Source organism: Microcaecilia unicolor, chromosome 6, assembly GCF_901765095.1.
Source record: "Microcaecilia unicolor chromosome 6, aMicUni1.1, whole genome shotgun sequence".
Lineage (NCBI taxonomy): Eukaryota > Metazoa > Chordata > Amphibia > Gymnophiona > Siphonopidae > Microcaecilia > Microcaecilia unicolor.
Window position 1 is genome coordinate 62,005,994 of NC_044036.1, and position 21,267 is coordinate 62,027,260.

The 21,267-nt window shown below is 43.2% G+C and overlaps 1 protein-coding gene across 1 annotated transcript in view; it reads right to left on the minus strand.

The window, feature by feature from the left end:
* LOC115472439 (retinal guanylyl cyclase 2-like) overlaps positions 1-21,267 on the minus strand; it is a 140,396-nt gene that overhangs the window by 33,062 nt on the left and 86,067 nt on the right. Inside the window, exons 17-19 of the mRNA XM_030206728.1 lie at positions 11,647-11,734; positions 8,331-8,470; positions 7,018-7,170 (exon numbers count right to left, since the gene is read on the minus strand). Coding sequence (XP_030062588.1) covers positions 7,018-7,170; positions 8,331-8,470; positions 11,647-11,734 — 381 coding nt within the window. The remainder of the gene's footprint in view (positions 1-7,017; positions 7,171-8,330; positions 8,471-11,646; positions 11,735-21,267) is intronic.

The window sequence follows — 21,267 nt, forward strand, 5'->3', positions numbered from 1 at the left end:
CTCATCAGGACATCTCTGAAAACCAAAGACCCAAGAGACCGAAAGTCTGGAATACCCCATTGAAGACAAAGACTTCAGAGGGGAGACCATAAACAGGACATTTGCTTGTCAAAGGTATACCTGCCCCTCCCATCAGCTTTCAGACATGTGCAGAAAGGAAGGACTTATAATGTGGTCATGTGAACAGACTACATTAACCATAATGCCTTGCAAAATATCCAAGACATGCACACACCATGCTTCTCTGCTAACATTATAAAAGGCCTGGAAACAGCCCAGCTCTCTCGCTTGGGACCTGCCTCCTCTTGGGACCTGCCTCCTCTGGAAACCTGCCTCTCTTGGAACCTGCTGCTCTCTTGGGGTCCGCTGATGCCTTGCTCCTAAAACATGTGCTTACCTAATGCTGTTCATACTGTGTAACAAGGACTTGTAAGTAACATAACTTTTGATCTACCTGCTACTTTGTTCTATTTTACGCACAGATTATCTGTTCTAAGATCCCTTTAAAACCTACCTCTCGTGTGCAACTGTATATTAAATCAACCTTTTTTGAAACTAAAAATACAGTCTCTTTGTGTTCTGAGTATATTGAAGCTATATATATATTTAATTTATTTAATTTATTGCAATTATCACCTTTGGTGATTGGTGGAGAAATTAATATCCTAAAACTTATAAATACAGCACCTGCTCTTAAATTATAAGCAGTGGCGAGTTGCTCTAGAGCTATTTTCCCCAAAATAAATCATTTCTTCCAACAGTACTTTTGCAGGTAAGTGTGCACTTAGGACCAAATTCCATAAACTGCTCCAAAAAAATCATCACTGAAAAAAATAGTGCTTAGCGCTATTCTATAAAACGCATTTACAGTTAGGTGCGGTTTACAAAATAGCACTTAGTGACGGGAACTGCTACTACATTTAGGTGTGGCCATTTACACCAGTGAAAACCTGGTGTAAATCCCCATGCATAAATTAGATGCAGATCCCCTTAATTCTATAACAATGCTCATAAATTTTAGGAATGCCTCTGACCCACCCATGCTCCTTCCGTGGCCACTCAGATCCATGTGCTAGAATTTATGTGCACCTCTTTACAGAATACACCTAAAAAAGATGCACGTACAAATTCTAAGTATTGGCAATTAGTGCTGATAATTGCTTATTTTCCAATTATTGGCACTGATTGGCTCTTTAATCAATTAAGTTGTGCAGGCAAATTGGACGTATGTCCAAATTTGCATGCACAACCAAAAGTGCCATATATAGAATCTGGGGCTTAGGGAATAATTCCTAAAAGGTCACCTGGGCCTGAAGTGTGAATTCTATATTGGCAATGTGCTATTATTGTTGGCCCCAATATTCAGAACACGGGAGATAGCCAGGCTGTCTCCTGCAGTCGGCGCTAAACCCAGATATCCAATGCTGGTCGTTTCCGGTGACCGGCATTGAATATCCAGTTTAACTTTGGCCAGTCCAATTTTAACCAGCCAGGTTGATATTTGGCACTGGCCGCTTAAAGTGAGACCAGCCAAAGTTATTCCTCCTATTGTGGCAGCCAAATATGGCCACCAAACTTGGCCGCTCTCACTTTAAAAATCGGCGGATAGATGGTTATATCGCATGATATAACCGGCTATCTTTAAGCCATTAAGTAGCGATATTCAGTGCCAGTATCTGGCACCGAATATTGCCGGATGGCCGCTTAAGTGCCATTTTAGCAGCCATTTTCATTTGACTATCAGGTAAATAGAATATTAGGGTAAGTCTGCATTTATGCACCTAACTTTAGTCCCCAGAAGTTACACCATCTCATGAATGCATTCTATAACCTCAGCGTGTAAGTGATAGGCACAACTTTGACCCACCTGTGCCCTTCCCAAGTCCCCAGGAGTCGCATACTAAAGGAAATACATGCTGGGCTTATAGAATACTAAGGTGCAGATGCTCAAAACTGCAGTGCTGTACAAAACAGTGCCAGAAAATACCTCCGTTACAGAGCGGCAAAAAAACTTCCCAATGCTTAGATTGGGGGAACATGCCCAGCATATGTACACAAGACCTGTGCAAAGGCGCCAGTGTTCTCCACTGGCCAAAGGGAGATACTACACGTAAGATGAAAACTCCCACTGATAGACTGGGCCCTGAGGTAAGTCTTTTAGCCAGTGGCAGCCCTACCATGAGGCCAATTGAGGTGAAGGCCTCAGGCAGCACTAATTATGGAGCAGCATCTTTCACATTTCCTTCCTCAACTCCCCTCCAGAACCTAACTTATTTTTTTGTATATCAAAAGTTGTCACCAGCAGCGATCCCTGTACTCTCCTCTGCCGCCGGCACTGGCATCTCCTCTGTACTGTGGCCTGCCTCTCTGATGTAACTTCCTGTTTCCTCGGAGGCAGGCTGCAGTACAGAGGAGACACTGGTGCCGGTGGGAGGGCAGTGCATGGGGATCCTTGCCACCGTCAACTTTTGGAAAAAAAAAGAAGAAAGAAGGCTTGAGGGGGGAGAGATGCTAGACTGCAGCTGAGGGGGCAGGAAGGAGTTGGCAGGGGGCGCGATGCTGGGGGCCAGGGGGCCATTTCATCCCTGCCTCAGGTGGCAGATTGCCTTGGGTCACCCCTGCTTCTAGCAACACCCAAGACTGAGCTGACAGCCTTAGGTCACAGAAGAGATGCAGACCTTGCTTGGATACAGGTTTTATTTAAACATATCTTTTTATATACAGCATCCTCCACACAGCATAGCCCTCCTCCTTCTTTGGCTGTTCCTCCACTGCCTGCTCTCATATGCCCCTCCCTGAGAGCCACAAGTTGCTTTTTTTCATGGAGCCCTTCATCCAGGAGGGCTTTGCTGTGGGGAGGGAGCAGCTGCCACTGAGGTCTGGGGCCATGAGTTGTCTGTGTGGACACCCTAATGCCAACTCAGAGCTAGCATAGAGTTTCCAGTGGTAAGGGCACCCTTATTAGCCACGCTGCACGTTAAGCATCGCAGGGAATAAGTAATGCCCTCATTTGCATCTTTTTGAGTAAGATGTCCATGCTATTGCACTAACCCTTGGTGTGCTCGTTATTCCCCACTGTGGGAGCCTCTATGCATGATGTACTGGCAAACGCGGGTGTTAGTCCAGAGCTAATGGCCTCTAGCGCTCACGTTTGCTTCTGAGCATCACGGCCTAAGTGCAGTTATGTTCATTACTGCAAATTAGTGCCAAATTATCACTAATTGGTTATTAGTACCAATTAGCCCCTAACGTGTCAATTAAGTTAGAAGTACAACTCTAGGTATTCTATAACATGCGCAGGGCGTGTGTAAGTGGCATGGTGCATAAATGCAAGTGGTCATACGCACGAGTGGGCAATGGTTGGGGTAACATGTAACTTATAGAATACTGTATATTACTCATGTCCTACTACATTTAGGTACCAGATCTATGGCTGGTATAACTGCAGGCACCTGAGTGCCCAGATCCCATTCAAGGCTTTCACCATGCATTATCAGGATGCCTAAATGAAGGCACCTAGTTATAAAACTGCTCCCATAGAGGTCAATTCTAAAAAGGGTGGGAACTATTTGGAGCCTATTTATAAAGGAAAGTAGTCACCTATTTTTCTTTGTACAATACTAGCATAACTGGGTATGTACATCAGAGGCGTAGCTACGGGGGGGGGGGGGGCTCAGCGTCAGTGTGCACAGGAGGAGCAAGAAGAAAGAAAAGCAGGGGGCAGCGAACGCGGCTGTGCCGGAGACTGGCTCTGAAGAAGGCTTTAGGTATTTATTTGTGAGGCGAGGGGGGGGGGGCGAGGTGAGGCATGGCGGTGGGCGGCGGGGCAGCACTCAAAATGTGCCCCCAACCTCGGGCTCTGGCCCCTTCCCACTTTGAGGTCTGGCTACGCCCCTGATATACATGTATAAGTTACACATGTAAGTTAGTGTGTGCTTCACCATGTGCTATTGAAGACAGAGCAGAGCGAAGGTGGAACATGAGCATTCCACCTAACTCGATGGATGATCAGGGCCGGCCCAACTATTTTGCATGACTAGGCAGTTTCCTGGGGCCGTAACTTCTGTGGGAGAACAAACAGCAGCTGCACTCAAAGCAAAGTAGTATGTCCTGACAACCACATAGACGCAAATAACCATCAATGTGTACTTTTGGCTGAGGGAAGAGTGGCAAAAAGAAGAGATATGTGCACCACAAAAGATATCCTTCATGCCTCGATTGCATCTGTTTTTACTGAGTGCATGCTCTGTCTGTGTATTGTGTCTGCAGGAAGGGTAGGCACTTTTCAAATAGCCCACTTACCTACATAAATACAAAACAAAGTTTAATATTTAAAAGTATGATGTCCAATTATGTGTTTTTATAGGTTTTTGTGGGATGATCATAATTGTTAAGTTTAATTATTAAGATCAGGGGTTGTTAAAAGACTGTTAATAAGTACATAAGTTATTATAAATCATAAATACATCTAAATTATTAAATACAGAAAATGAGTAGTTAATCAATACTCAAATCATAAACCACAGACTTCGGTCAAAAAAATGTATAAAACAATGTAATCTCAGAATCATAATATCACCTACTAAAAACATGCATATAAATAGGAGGAAGAGTGATAAACTATAGATATATAGGCCCAAGCTCACATACCCAAGAGGTGTAGTCTTAATGTATCATCTAATGGTCAAAAGCTATAAGCAAATAAAAAACATATTGTAAAAGATATCCTGCTTAAAAATCAACTGAACAGAAAAACAAGTTAAAAAGATTGAATCATCTGAGCCAAAAAGTTAAGCACACATATCTTTTCCCCATACAGCAACAGCTTGTGGTGAATCTGCCACAGCTGTGCTGAGGCTTGTTATTTGAACTGGCTGTTGAGAGGGTCATAGGGTCACAGCACAGTAAAATTAATCTTATAAAAAAAAAGCCACATCATTAAGTTTAAAAATTAGAAGGGCATAGTTTCTCACTTAGAAAGATGCAGCATGGCTACCCCCCCCCCCCCCCCCCCCCCCCCATTAAAAATAGCACTGTTGCAGTTTCTGAATTCTCTGGAGCTTTCAAAACTGCAAAAATCTTAAACCTCTTCAAAATCAAAAAACGATTACATAATCTGAAAGAGCATATTAGATTTAGCAAAAATGCACTGTTTTTATAATTATACACCTTAACAATGCGTAAAAGATCCTACATACATCATGGAGAAGAGGAAATATAGACAAACTTCTACTGAGGACTAAACAGAGACTAGTATTTAAGCTCCAAACAGTGACCCCCTCCCCCCCGGGTCTGAATATGGAGGTAGACTAATCAGTATTCCTTTAGGGGCCCATTTACTAAGCCGCATATGCGCCTACGCGCCCAATGCATGGCAATTCCAAGTTACCACCTGGCTACCTTGTGGCCCGTGCGGTAATTTCATTTTTTCGTGCGCCGGAAAATATTTTTATTTTCTGGCATGTGGGCGGTAATTGGGCAGTAATCTGCATTTTACACACGTAGACCTCTACTACCCGGTTTCCGCAAGAGACCTTACTGCTAGGTCAGTGACTGGCGGTAAGGTCTCAGACCCAAAATGGACATGCAGCAATTTTTGGCAAAAATTTTAAAAAGGCATTTTTTACAGGTGCACTGAAAAATGATTCTGCTTGTGCCCAAAACACGTGTCTACACTATTGCAGGCCATTTTTCAGCGCGCTTTAGTAAAAGGGCCCCTGAATTTATTTAATTTCATCTGGTGGTTATTTATTGTAAGTATTTATTTATTTAGGCCCTCTTTTACTAAACTGAACTAGTGATTCCTATGCAGTAAATGTGATGCAGCCCATTCAAAATGAATTGGGCTGTGGTGCATTTGCCGTGCTGGGAATTGCTAGTGCAGTTTAGTTAAAAGAGGCCTTTATTTATGTATTTATTGCATCCAACTTTCTATTATTTATACATGGAATTACTGGCTATTATACTTAAGTATTTGTACTTTTAGTTTTATACATCATCAGCTTTTAGTACCCAATGAGAGGTTAAATAAATGCTTTAACATTGGCTTTTATTTAAATTTATCCAATTTTAACACCTAATGTGCAGGTTTTCTGCAATATCATGCATATTCAAGCTTCCTCTGATTATCCCCCAATGTTTTAGTGTCCAATGATATCATTGCTGGGTGATGACATCATTGGAACGCATGACTTCCATGACATTTTTTCCAATTAAGTATTTTTAAGGTGCGTAAATAATAAAAACAGTGTGTTTTTGCTAAATCTAATAAGCTCTTTCAGATTACATAATTGTTTTTTTTTATTTTGAAGAGGTTTAAAATTTTTACCGTTTTGAATGATCCAGGGCATTCAGAGACTGCAAAAACGCTGTTTTAAACTTTCTTTTTTTAAGCTATGCTGTATCTTTTTAAGTGAGGCACTATGCCCTTCTAATTTTTAAACTTAATGATGTGGCTTTTTTTTTTGTAACATTAATTTTACTGTACTGTGACCTATGACCTCTCAACAGCCAGTTCAAATAACAAGCCTCAGCACAGCTGTGGCAGATTCACCACAAGCTGTTGCTGTATGGGGGAAAAGGTATGTGTGCTTAACATTTTGGTTCAGCTGATTCATTCCTTTAAACCTGTTTTTCTGTTCAATTGATTTTTAAGGGGGATATCTTTAACCATATGCTTATAGCTTTTGACCATTAGATGATACATTAGGACTACACCTCTTGGGTATGTGAGTTTGGGCTTTTAATTATTTATGTATCTATATTTTTTATTTATTTATTAACAGTCTTTTAACAGCCCCAGACGCAGGCCTTGAGAGGGCTAAACATGGCTGTTTCAAGCTTTTAGTTATTTATGTATTTATGTTTTTATGTGGTGAATAAATTTGGACTTTTATATATGAAACAGCTTTGGATTTTTAGTATTATCGATCTGCTGCTTTGTTGCCTATTCTGGATCTTGTAGATCTCCTGCCTGATTGTTTTCTGGGACCACTGGAGTGACTCTGCATGTATTACCTGAATGAAGGCCAGCACGAATCTGCAGCTGAGCGTCTGCTAAATGCGGAATCTTAAAGGAGTGACAAACAGCTACTAAATTCAGAGCCATGTTGGCAATTTCTGCTACGTGTCTTATTCCATTTTCTTTTGGTACTCCAGAGACAACCATGTCTAGAAAAAAGAGAATATAATTTCATACTTTCCATATCGCAGGAGCCATTAACATTTTGCCACTACAGTTAATTATGAACTGCTAAATAAATACCTGAGTCTTGCTTCTTTGCTTTCCTACTGCTGTTCCATTCTGTATTCCCTGGGAACACTCCCCCCCCCCCCCCCCCATCACATACAAATGTCCATAGCTATAACATGTTTTTCTCTTTCTTCACTGCCACAGCCCTTTCATGGGTGTGTAGGCGAGATCAACGGTAGAACAGAGGCACTGTCACACCTTTCTCCTATTTTAACAATCCTTCAAGTGAAACCATCACTCAGACCCAGACACTCCACAGTTCCTTATACTCACAATCACTCGATTCTCTATGCACACCCTAGGAGCCTATAATAACCCCAAATCCCCATAGTGTGTTACTACTTTGCACAGACTTTTTGTACTTTATTCAGAAATACTGTACTCATCACACAATAAAGATAAAGAAATGAGCCAGCAAATGACACTAACCCCAAATCCTTTAAACTTGTGCACCAAACTTTGTATTTAACGTACATATTGTGCATGTAAGTTATAGAATAAGGTCAGTTGCACACATAACATATTGTAATAATGAGCTGATAATCAATGTTAACTAGCAATACTTAGCACTAAGCTGTGTTAATTGGTGCAAATTGGTACAAGTATTTACACCAGAACCTCTGCACACATATACACATGCTAGTAAATGCTATATATGCTGGGATTCTGTAAAGGAAAGAAGGTACTTACCTTCCTTTGTAGACTAGACTTCAAATAGGCATATAATTGAGGAGTTTAAAATTTAGGCCTGCCATTAATTTGCTTAGATTTATGAGCTTAGTGCTGAAAATCAGAGCTAAGCTCCTAACGTTTTTCCCCCTCCCTCCGTCTGCTCCTGTGGCCACTCACTTATGCTCCTAAATGTAGGGGTTTAGTGAAATTTTGTCTATAAAGTAAAGCACTCAGCCCTAGTAAGTTCCCTAGTAAGTTTTCAGAGGCCAATTTATGAACATAACTCTCACAGTTAGGAGCAAATATCCTTTGAATATTGGGCCCTTAATCTTTTGTATGTTAAAAACCTTACCATCTGCATAATATAAGCACTCCAGATTCTTCATTACTGTACTGAAATACTTACATGCATCTCCTATGGTTTCCACTTTATAAACATCATGATTGTCAATGATGTCATCAAATTTTGTGTAGAGTTTGTTAAGAAGCATAACCACCTGTTGGGGTGTGCTTGTACCAGAAATTGCTGTGAAGCCTACAATGTCACTGAAATATATAAAGCAGAAATAACATTTAATGCTTTTCCTACATACAGTAAGATGAAATGCAGACTCAAAGACCTCTCCAGTGCAAGTGTTGTATGACTTCTACTGAATACACATGACATAGTCAACGGTAACTGTCTCAACCCATCTCTTTCCTAAAGAAACGTCAAGAAGCAAATGTGGAAACAGCAGACTGTGGAACTGAATCGGGCTCCTCAAAATAGACCAAGGACAATGTAGAATTTAAGACGTTTATTTAAGATGATTTAATTCCAAATTCAGAGTCCTTGGTCTGTTTTGAAGAGCCCGATCCCATTACCACTCCTTGTTTTGGCTCTGTCTATCCCATGGGACTTTTGTGTTCTTTCCACTTTTTGTGGTCCTTTCCACATAAGTAGGAACCAGATTATTTCACTGCAGTGCAAAACTTGAAATTCTACAGAATGTTGGGTAGATAAGAGTGAAAGAAAAAACTGAATTCTGCTGTGTTAAATTGCAAAAATTTCCTTCACTGCATGTGTAGCTGAGTCAAGGGTCTCACCACTGCTACAGATTTAACCTTTACTGCCAATTATGATGCCACCCAGTCTGAAACATAAACACAGCTGCTACAGTTGCCAATGCTGAAGAGGTATCCATTAGATGCAATCTGATGAGCATTCCCCATCCATCACTTGGCTGCAGCCACTGTAGGGCCTCCTTCCCAAGCCAGCAAGATAAATCATATATATATAAGAGTGGAGGAGTGGCCTAGTGGTTAGAGCACTGGTCTTGCAATCCAGAGGTGGCCGGTTCAAAACCTGCTGCTGCTCCTTGTGATCTTGGGCAAGTCACTTAACCCTCCATTCCCTCAGGTACAAACTTAGATTGTGAGCCCTCCTGGGACACAGAAATATCAAGTGTACCTGAATTCACCTTGAGCTACTACTGAAAAAGGTGTGAGCAAAAATCTAAATAAATAAAAAAAAAAATAAGTAGGTGATGTCATCTGATAAAGCCAATACAAATAGCTCTTTCACAAATCCTGTGGAGGACAACCAATGCCTCACAAATCTCCTCAGTGAATTGCAGAGATTAGCAGTCAACTCCTCAGGATGGTGGATGGGTCTGTGTCTCTGTTTTACCTTGTTGTCTGTCTAGTCAACCCATTACAGGTAAACAACTTTGCTTTCTTTGTCAATCAGCCTGTTCTATAATAGTTCTTGGGCACCTAGGTTCCATTATAGAATACTAGTATAGCCTGGCATCTGAATGCCTAATATTTACACACCTGTAGTTGCCAGCCGTAATTGCAGGCACATAAATGCAGCAGGGATATGCGTAACTTACACTGTTCTGTAAGCAATGCATGTAAGTGGGAGTCCCACCCATGCTTTGCCCCTGTGCACACCCCCGTCTTGCATTTACATGCTATGGCATTCAGGTATGACATTATAGAATATCGCTCTGTTGGCACTTTCAAAGGTACATATATGCTTACAAGCATAACTGCTAGGATTCTATACATTTATGCTTACAAGGGGTGTATAAATTTGAGCACCTAGATTATAAAATTGCCCTTATAGGAGTAAATTCTATAAATGGTGCCTTAAAAATCGGCACAGAAAAAACCCGCTTAAGCGGTATTCTATAAGCTGCACCTGGTTTACAGAATACATGCTTAAGTGGAGAGTCGATTGTAAATTTAGGCACGGCCATTTGCATCAATGAAAACATGTTGCCAATGCCAGGGCCTAAATGTACGTGTGGAGCACCATTATTCTGTAATTATGTGTGTAGCTGAAAGCCACACCCCTGTTCCACCCTGAAACACCCATAACCCTCCCATTTCTGTGCCCGCTTTTTTGGTCCACATGTAAATTTTAGGCGCAGATCCTGTGCCTAACTTTATGCACGTTGTTCCCAATTAAATCTAACTAGTGCCAATAATTGCTTAAAAAAAAAAAAAAAACAATTGGCACTAATTGGCTTGTTATTCAATTAAATTGCACATGCAAATTAGGAACCTGCCTAAATTTACATGCACAATTTTTGGTGACCTTTACAAAGTCAGGGGGATATTGTCCACACATTAGTGAGATGCAAAAGTGTGAATGGATAACCAGTTTACAGCCTTGCATATTTCTTCAATGGGAAAGGAAATAGAAATGGGAAATATATGCTTTTATTGGTCATTTAGTTGCTATTGGTCGTAGCAGTGGGATATGCATTCCATTAGCCACTTGGATAAAGTTCATAAAGTGCTGCTGGAAACCCATGGAGAGGGGCCAGATAGTGGCTGTCTTTATCCAGGTAAATTCTTTGAAATATCCTGGCCTACATAATTAGCACAGCTGCATTGCTGGCATGTTATCCAGTTCCAGAAGGGAGACTTTTTGGACAGTCTTGGTCTTGAACTTGCACCTAAAGCAGTACTTCCTGATTCTACCCATTGAAACGGGTGCTACATATCACATAATGCATCAGAATAGGATTGTCAGAAATCCAGGACTGGCCTAAAATGTTCCCTACTGGAACTAAGTACATTGACAGCTGTGAATTGCCATTAAGCTGTAATTTCATTGTATGTACTGCCTCTATTTACCAGTTTTCCAGGTACTCAGTATCACAGCAAGTACCCAAAATAATGGGTGACAGAAGCTGAGACTGCGCAAACATGAATTGTGAAATCTTTTGTAGGGTTTGTTTGTTTGGTTGGTTTTTTTTTTTGGAGAGGGGTGGGGAAGAAGGGTCAGATCTGAGTAATAAAACAGTTTTTTCAAGGGATGAGTCACATTTCATTTCTATTAAATCCTATTTCTAAAGGAAAGCCCATGCACTGAGAAAGTCTAAAGTTAAAAGAATCATTTTGCAGAAGTTGATGGCCTATTGCTCATCTACACCATTCTACATAGTGCAGAATTCTAGCAGCTGCAGTCCAGAGGAAGTTGGGTGCATTGTAAGTCATCATACGATTGAAGGAATCAACCTAAGCAATATCCAGAAATGTTGATGAGCAGTGGCTTACTCATGTGTTGATTCCATAAAAGGTATGACCATCTGAAGAGAGTTTATTATAACATGTAAATCAATGCAGCATGCAAAAGAAAGTTGAAACACAAGCTCACACACACAAATGCTAAAATGCCCAACGCCTCCAGATTGGAAAGATTGTAGAAGTACATGCAGATAACCTGCCTGAAGTAGACAGTAGCGCTGGAATAGTTCTGGGCTTCAGCAGTGTGGCCTTGACGAAGGTTGTCAGCTACGGGTTTCGGCAGCATACCTGGCAATGTGTGCACATTGGTACATTCAGAAGTTAGTAAAGATAGCTTAGGTGTGCCACCTTGTCTGGCATGAAACTCTCATCTGCTCTGAACAGTGGACCTACTTCATGGCACTTCTAACCAAGAGCACAGCAAGAGGGGAAGTTTACTGTTAAATTGGAAGTTAATCCATTTATTGCTATCATGCTGCACAGGAACTTGGGTCAGACAAGTGACAGGAGTTTTAGGAAATGATAGAGCTTATTATACCACCATGGACAATTCTGTCATAGAAAAACAAATCAGTGCTATCTGTGACAGTGTTGTCCATTCTCATGCACAGGGACCAACTGGCTCAGGTCTTCACCACCCAGGGCTGGAGATGCCGAGAATATAATGCTCACAGCCTTTGGGGAAGGGAATCCCACTCATTGTGTAACAGCACCACCTGGTGGCCAAACGTATTCCAGATGAGTCCCTGACCTTCCAGCTGAGAACTGTCAGAACAATGACTTGACTTGACTAAACCAAGCTGCAAGGGGATGTGAGATTGAGGGAAATCCCTAGATAGCTGCAAATGAAGCCGCGTGGTGCTAGATCCCAGCCCAGATTCCAACTGAGTTGTAAACCTAGAGCATGAGGGAACTGTTGGGCCAAAAAACCCCAGAAAACAAAATCAATAGCCACGAAAGATGTGAGTTCAGCATACTGTCCTTAGATTACAAAGGAAGCATAGCCCTCACTCTGCCTCCTTGCAATATTGTACCAAATTGGAAAACAGACAAAGCAGATACGTATATAAAATTTTTAAAATAAATATAGATCAGAATATAGTTTTCTTGAATATTGTACCAAAGGCATTATGTTGAGATTTGTGGCATTATTCCACATAGTATATTTTAAAACCACTAAACTATTTAATGCCTCATAATTACTTGGTTTTCCTTTCATGGAAACAGGTACAGGGTCTTTACAAAGACATGACACTGAAAATAGACATTACTGAGATTATGTAGTAAGCAATGCAAAGGCAATTCTCTAAGCTGGCACCAAAAGTACGCCTCATTTATAGAACAGCAGCATTTATGTGTGTGATTGGCACCAGTGATTGGCAATTACACGCTTAAAGACTAGACGCTATTCTATAAACAATGCACGTAAATGTCTTAGTATGCAACTGTAAGGGGCATACACATGGTTGGATCATGGTCACGTCATCAAGCGATACACATAACTTAGAATATCAGTTGTATGTGTTGCATGGCATCAACATGTTGTAAGTAGGTATGCTTAACTTTTGGCACACCAATGCATTTTCACGCTAGTATTTATTTTATTTATTCTATTTATTTATTTATTTCTATAAATGTTTATACCATACAATCTACCATTCTCGTCAATGTACAATAAAACATACAGAGCATTTTATGTAAAGCCTTATAAAATCACATATAAAAACACACTTCTTATTATAAATCCAAAAGTCGCTTCACCAGTGAGCAAGGCAACACTCTGTACAGCCTGATTAACTAATCAGATAATCTGAGAAGGCACATTGAAAAAAACATGTCTCTAGCATTGGTTTCAACTGATCCAAAGAGCTAATCATTTACATTGTAGAAAACTTATTCAACAATAAGGGTCCCATAATATAAATGACTGAGGCTCTATATTGTTGCAAATGCAGTTCCCATACAATAGGTACATCACATACATTTGCAGTAGCAGATTGCAAGGGTCTCACTGGCTAATATGAGTGCAAACTAGCAGCAATTATAGATGGTACAACATTAGTTACAATTTTGAATACTAATAGCAGCAATTTATATTGGATCCAAAATTCTATGGGCAACCAATGTAAGTTCATCAGTACTGGAATAATATAATCAAATCAACTCAATCCTTACTGTGTTATAGAGTTGGCACTAAGCATGCCCCAATGTAGCAGCTACATCTTGGCACCAATTTATTGAATTGCTGCCTATCTTCTTATAGGTCTTTTTCTTAGGGAGAACTATGAGTTATACATGAATGTTTCCATCTGTTGCAATTGGACAAGCTCTACACACACAGACACATGCAGTTTTGCTGTTTTTGATCTAGGTTTTTGGCTCTACAAGCCTTCACCAGTTTGTGGACAAGCTGTTCATCTGCCGGGAAAGCAGGATCTGAGTCTTTGATGCCAAACCTTCAGCTAAGGAGAACAGGACCTGACATGTTCAGAGGTTTTTTCCGTAAGTGCAAGAATGAGAGGAACCACTTAATAAATCAGGCACTCTGTGCAAAGATAAGAGAGTGTCTGTCTTTTGGTCAAAATGAACAATTTTGCCCTTCTTTAATGGACAAGACATCGTCCAGCATGTGCTGTTACAGTGGCAGATTTCAGCACTCTGTCCTTCGCTGCTCTGCATATAAAAATAAGGTCCATTGATTGGGTGCTATGCAGTAGTCAATTAGATCTGAATTTCAAAAATTTCAGATTTTTTTTTTACCATCTCAAGTTTCATTGATAGGGCCAGACATTTCAGCAAATATTCTCTGACACATTTGTAAGAAGAAAAAACTCATGAGGAAACAGTAGAGATCATAATGAGATAGTTAGTTTATAAGTTTGTAGTTTATTAAAAAAATGTACTATACTGCTCGAACTGACTTGCAGGGTTTACAGGCTAAAAGCAAAATTCGGAAAGGAACTTCAGCTAATGTGACAGAAAAGAGAGCCAGTCATACTGACAACACAAATTATTAAAAGGAGAGGAGAAGATCAAAGGGAAACAAGGTCCAAAATATTTTACAGTTTCAATTATCTGACCTTCGGTAATCCGATCATCCGGCATATCTGACAACCCCCCCCCCCCCCCAGTGATGTCATCACATTTATTTCTATTAAAACTCTTTGTGTTAGAACAATTTTTGAAAATTGGGAACACTATCCGCCTTATAATCGAACGAGAAAAACGCCCAAGTTCCGACCTAAATCGGGAGATGGACGTTTATCTCACAAAAACGAATAACGCGGTATAATCGAAAGCCGAATTTGGACGTTTTCAACTGCACTCCGTCGCGGATGCGGACAAAGTTGATGGGGGCGTGTCGAAGGTGTGGTGAAGGTGGAACTGGGGCGTGGTTATCGGCCGATCAGAGATGGGCGCCTTTCGCTGATAATGGAAAAAAATATGCGTTTTTAGCGAGAATTTAGGGCACTTTTCCTGGACCCTGTTTTTCCACGAATAAGGCCCCAAAAAGTGCCCTAAATGACCAGATGACCACTGGAGGGAATCGGGGATGACCTCCCCTGACTCCCCCAGTGGTCACAAACCCCTCCCACCACAAAATATGCCATTTCACAACTTTTTATTTTCACCCTCAAATGTCATACCCACCTCCCTGGCAGCAGTATGCAGGTCACTGGAGCAGTTATTAGGGGGTGCAGTGGACTTCAGGCAGGTGGACCCAGGCCCATCCCCCCCCCCCCCCCCACCTGTTACACTTGTGCTGGTAAATGGGAGCCCTCCAAACCGCCTCCCAAACCCACTGTACTCACATGTAGGTGCCCCCCTTCACCCCTTAGGGCTATAGTAATGGTGTAGACTTGTGGGCAGTGGGTTTTGAAGGGGATTTGGGGGGCTCAACACCCAAGGGAAGGGTGCTATGCACCTGGGAGCTGTTTTACCTTTTTTTTTTGTAAAAGTGCCCCCTAGGGTGCCCGGTTGGTGTCCTGGCATGTGAGGGGGACAAGTGCACTACGAATCCTGGCCCCTCCCACGAATAAATGTCTTGGAGTTATTTGTTTTTGAGCTGGGCGCTTTCGGTTTCCATTATCGCTGAAAAACAAAAACGCCCAGCTCAAAAAAAGATAAACGTCCATGTTTTTCGAACATACGGTTCGGTCCGCCCCTTCACGGACCAGTTCTCGGATATAAACGCCCATGGAGATAGATGTTTCTGTTCGATTATGCCCCTTCACGCCTTTGTTTATGCATTGTTTGAGGGGTTAAAAATGGCTTAGGTACTCAAACAATATTTATTTGGGTAAGTACTCTTAAGAGGAAAAGGCCTCGAGAAACCCCTTGAGGCCTTTTCCTCTTAAGAGTACTTACCCAAATAAATATTGTTTGAGTACCTAAACCATTTTTGACACTTATCTGACCAATCTCACCTTTCCCTCCTCCGAGCGAACTCCATTTACCACCACCCTCTGTCGTCTGTCCGTCAACCAGTTCCTAATCCAGTCCCGAAGTGGTGAACTGGATTAGGAACTGGTTGACGGACAGACGACAGAGGGTGGTGGTAAATGGAGTTCGCTCGGAGGAGGGAAAGGTGAGTAGCGGAGTGCCTCAGGGATCGGTGCTGGGGCCGATTCTGTTCAATATATTTGTGAGTGACATTGCCGAAGGGTTAGAAGGTAAAGTTTGCCTATTTGCGGATGATACTAAGATTTGCAACAGAGTGGACGCCCGGGAGGGAGTGGAAAGCATGAAAAGGGATCTGAGGAAGCTAGAAGAATGGTCTGAGGTTTGGCAATTAAAATTCAATGCGAAGAAATGCAAAGTGATGCATTTAGGGAGTAGAAACCCACGAGAGACGTATGTGTTAGGCGGGGAGAGTCTGATAGGTACTGAGGGGGAGAGGGATCTTGGGGTGATAGTATCCGAGGATCTAAAGGCGACGAAACAGTGTGACAGGGCGGTGGCCGTAGCGAGAAGGTTGCTAGGCTGTATAGAGAGAGGTGTGATCAGCCGAAGAAAGGAAGTGTTGATGCCCCTGTACAAGTCATTGGTAAGGCCCCACCTGGAGTATTGTGTTCAGTTTTGGAGGCCGTACCTTGTGAAGGATGTTAAAAAAATGGAAGTGGTGCAAAGAAAAGCTACGAGAATGGTATGGCATTTGCGTTCCAAGACATATGACCAAAGACTTGCTGACCTGAACATGTATACCCTGGAGGAAAGGAGGAACAGGGGTGATATGATACAAACGTTCAAATACTTGAAAGGTATTAATCCGCAAAAAAATCTTTTCCGGAGATGGGAAGGCGGTAGAACGAGAGGACATGAAATGAGATTGAAGGGGGGCAGACTCAAAAAAGATGTCAGGAAGTATTTTTTCACGGAGAGGGTGGTGGATGCTTGGAATGCCCTCCCGCGGGAGGTGGTGGAGATGAAAACGGTAACGGAATTCAAACATGCGTGGGATATGCATAAAGGAATCCTGTGCAGCACGAATGGATCCTCAGAAGCTTAGCTGAAATTGGGTGGCGGAGCAGGTGGGGGGAAGAGGGGTTGGTGGTTGGGAGGCTAGGATAGGGAAGGGCAGACTTATACGGTCTGTACCAGAGCCGGTGATGGGAGACGGGACTGGTGGTTGGGAGGCGGGAAATACTGCTGGGCAGACTTATACGGTCTGTGCCCTGAAAAAGACAGGTACAAATTCAAGATATGAGTTTATCTTGGGCAGACTAGATGGACCATGCAGGTCTTTTTCTGCCGTCATCTACTATGTTACTATGTTACTATCTAGGTATCTCACCCCTACATACATTATTTTGTTTGAGGGGTTACCATTGTTTTCTATATTATCTGACTTTTCACTTATCCAGCAATGGGTCGGTCCCTTTTAGATCTGATTATCAAGACTGACCTGTAGCATAAAATAACAGTGTTCACAGAATCCATGTTCTGAATGTTTTTACCTGTACCATGAACATGTACAATGCCAATCAGAACTGAGAAATTGCCCCCTAGATAACCCCTTGTCATATTTTACCATCACTAGATTTTAGCACTGCTATCAATGTAAAGTAGAAACAGTGCCACACTACACAGATAACTAGCCAGGAATGGACTTAAAAGGCTGGGGGGGGGGGGGGGGGGGGGGGGGGGGGGCAGGTCGCTGGGCCCAGGGAAAATTAGCTCATGAAGGGCTACCTGCCCCATCAAATGCCCTGACTTTAGCAATGTTCTCAGGAAGCTGCAATAAACTGAAGATAAGCTAAGGATATGTAAAAGCTTGTTTTGGGAGATGTTTGGAATCCGAGGGCTGCAGACAACAGAAATGGCCACTGTGAGTTCTGACTTTGCCTTTGTCAGATGGAATTCTAAATGTTCCCAAAAACCTCAGATAATTCATTTAGGAACATTACGGGATGCAGACTCTTAGCAGATTCAGCAGTTATCAGGAAATTTCACCCAAGTGAAATCTAAGGTGTTAGAGGTTGGGAGTAGCACTTAGTCACTTTGCTGCCATTTACATGCAAAAGTGCTCGTATTCTGTACATTTATGTAAGTGAGGGGTGTGGTAAATGTTGCAGCTAGTTATAGAACTGGCCTTTACACGTATACCAGCCATCTGCCCGCAAACACGCATCTTGCTTTCAGTATTTGGCCCCCTTGTGTGTTGGTTTCCCCCGCACTCCTTTGTATCAGGTGCTTGGATACATGACTCCAGTTTCTCACACTCCCACCTTCTCATCTCCCCTCTCCCACCTCAACCAGTTATTCCTTCTCCTTTCCCTGTTATGACCAGAGGAAAGCAAATTAGCTGGAATTGAAGCTCCCTCCTCAGAGAACCACTTCCCCTTTTCCAGACACACTTTTTTCTCTTAATTTATTATGCTCAGAATTCATTCCAGGTCCCAAGAATAGACTCTTGAGCCCATGTGACAAGGACAGCCTCTTCACTCAGGCAGGATTCATGCTAATCAGCTAATGGTATACATGCAGTGACATGTGCTGAAGCTGCTGCAAAATGACAGTAGTTCCAAGTCTTTGTTCCCTTATTAAATACGTTCTGAAAGGGGGAATAAAAGTAGCCAAGTTTTTCCCCACAGATGCCCTAGGAGTCTATACTGATCACTGTGCATTAGCTAAATTGTTGGGTTACAGTGTGACAAAGAACATTGGCACTAAGGCTAGCTGCATTTTCTGATGTAACCAGAAACATCTATTGCATCTGTCCTTCAAGAACCATAATGTCTTTGTTCCAATCTCAGAAAACCGCTTGCATCAGAAGATGTGTAATAAGTAGTGTAATCTTTTAGACCTATAGCACATAAGAATATCCCAGACCGGGAATTAAAAATTAAGAAATTAGCAACATAGTAAATGACGACAGATAAAGGCCTGAACAATCCACCCAGTCTGTCCAATGGTCAGTTTCGTTATCAATCCATGATTAAACCAACAATTCAACAATGTTATTAACTAGCACTGTTTTACTCGCTAAATTCAACTTTGATGTCCTCTTCCTCCCCCCCCCCCCCCCCGAGTTGCACAGCACCCACACTCATAGCATATGATATGAATGTGGTATATAATATCAAACATATAAAATGCGAGTGACCGTACTCACCCGCAAATGCGCAGTAGAGACTTCCCTCTCTGTCCCGCCCCCGCGTCAATACATGATGACGAGGGCGGGACAGAGAGGGAAACTGCGCGAAGGGGAGGGAGGGAGGGAACCGCTCCCCCCCCCGAGGTCGCTGCTACCACTCTCCCCACCCGAAGTCGCCACCGCTGCCGCCGCCCCCCCTCCACCCGGCCAGGGCCCTCTCTTTGCTATTGAACTTACATCGCCGAAAATGCAGCAGGGCAGATCAGCTGAGCTCCCGTCGGCCTTCCTTCCCTGCCTGTGTCCCGCCCTCGCCGACATTACGTCACACGAGGGCGGGACACAGGCAGAGAAGGAAGGCCGACTGCAGCTCAGCTGATCTGCCCTGCTGCGTTTTCAGCGATGTAAGTTCAATAGCGAAGAGAGGGCCAGGTGGAGGGGGCGGCGGCGATGACTCCGGGGGGAAGGGACCGGTAGCGGTGACCTCGGGGGGGGGGGGGGTGGCGGCGACGACCTTGAGGGGGAGGGAGGGGAGGGGAGGGCAGGAGAAATGCTGGATATGGGAGGTATCAGAAGGAGGGGGCCTTGGAGCTGGGAGGGAGGGACGAAGGGGGGCCTTGGAGCTGGGAGGGGAGGGACAGAGGGCCCTTAGAGCTCGGAGGGAGGAACAGAGGGCCTTGCACCTGTCAGGGAAGGAGGGGGGCCTTGGAGCTGGAAGGGAGGGACAGAAGGGGGCCTTCGAGCTGGCTGGGAGAGAGGGATGGAGGGGGGCCCTTGGAGCTGGGAGGGCATGGGGCCTTGGAACTGGGAGGGCAGACAGGGGGCCTTGGAGCTGAGGAGGGACAGAGGGGGGCCCTTGGAGCTGGGATGGGGGGAAGGAACAGACGGGGGCTTTTGGAGCTGGGAGGGAATGGGGCCTTGGAACTGGGAGGGAGGGCAGGGGGCCTTGGAGCTGGGGGGGAGGGACTGGGGCCTTGGAGCTGGAAGGGAAGGAGGGAGAGCAGGGGGCCTTGCAGCGGCGAGGTGGGGGGAGGGGGCCCTGGAAAACCCCCATACCAATACTCGCCCGTTTTAACGGGCTTAACGGCTAGTAATATAATATATATATGCTTAATCCTGATTTGTATTTGCCTTTTTGGACATAGACCATAGAAGTTCGCCTGGCTTTGGTCTTGCTTCCCAACTACTGGAGTTGCCATATCTAACTCCTGCTTCAACAAGTGAATCTTTCTTGTGCATGCTTACAGGATACATTTCAGTCATGAGAAGTGATGTTTTCAAAAAGGAAATAGCTGACAAACTGAAGACTTAGCTGTGAAAATTTTTCCTGTGCAGGGCAGCCAAATATAGCCACCTAAAGCAAGCCACTCTAAGAAGCCTGTTCACTAAAGTGTGGCAAAAGTGGGCAGTTACTGCATGTTAGATGCAAAAATTAACATGCAGTGAATGCAGAACCTTTGCACTGTCAGGGGTCTACCCAGCATGTTCCCACACGGTTACCTTACCACACAGAAAAATTCTTTACCGTGCATTAAGAGGCTAATTCTATAAAGTGGGCACTAAGATTTATGCACCAGTTATGTGTTTATGTGTGTTTATTGAAATCTTGTTATACCACATGTACCAAACCAGTGGATCTAAGTGGTGTACAAATCTAATAAAACAGAAAGGAACGCCATTATGTATAGGAAAGAGAAAGAAAATAGTTAACCAGTCTCATGAACACATCCAGACAGAAACAGAGAACACTCAATCATCGGACATAAAACTAGGAAACACTTCTCAGGTCAAGACCTCCCCAGCGAACTCGCTAGAGACTAATGTTAAAAGCCTGTATAAAGTAATGGGTTTAATGAAGGGATTTAAAACAGGGAAGGACTCCTCAGAACGGATATGTGCAGGCAGGGAATTCCATAACGATGGGGCCAAAAAATAAAAGGCTGGGTGTCAGGTAGACTCTAATTTGGCCACTCTAGGGCCGGGAAGAAGCATACGGTTAGTGTCTATGGAAGGGAGGGCCCAAGATGAAATATATGGAACCATCAATAAATGACTATCAATGAGTTTTTCCTGGACCAAAACAGGGCTACTGAACGGGGGGGGGGGGGGGGGGGGGCAAAATTCCCCAGGCCCGGCCTCCAAGGGGGACTTGGTGCTGGCAAGCTTCATCCTGCCTGCCTGCCTACTTCTGGGTCTGTTTCTCTCCTGCTCCTGCGTACCAGGACCC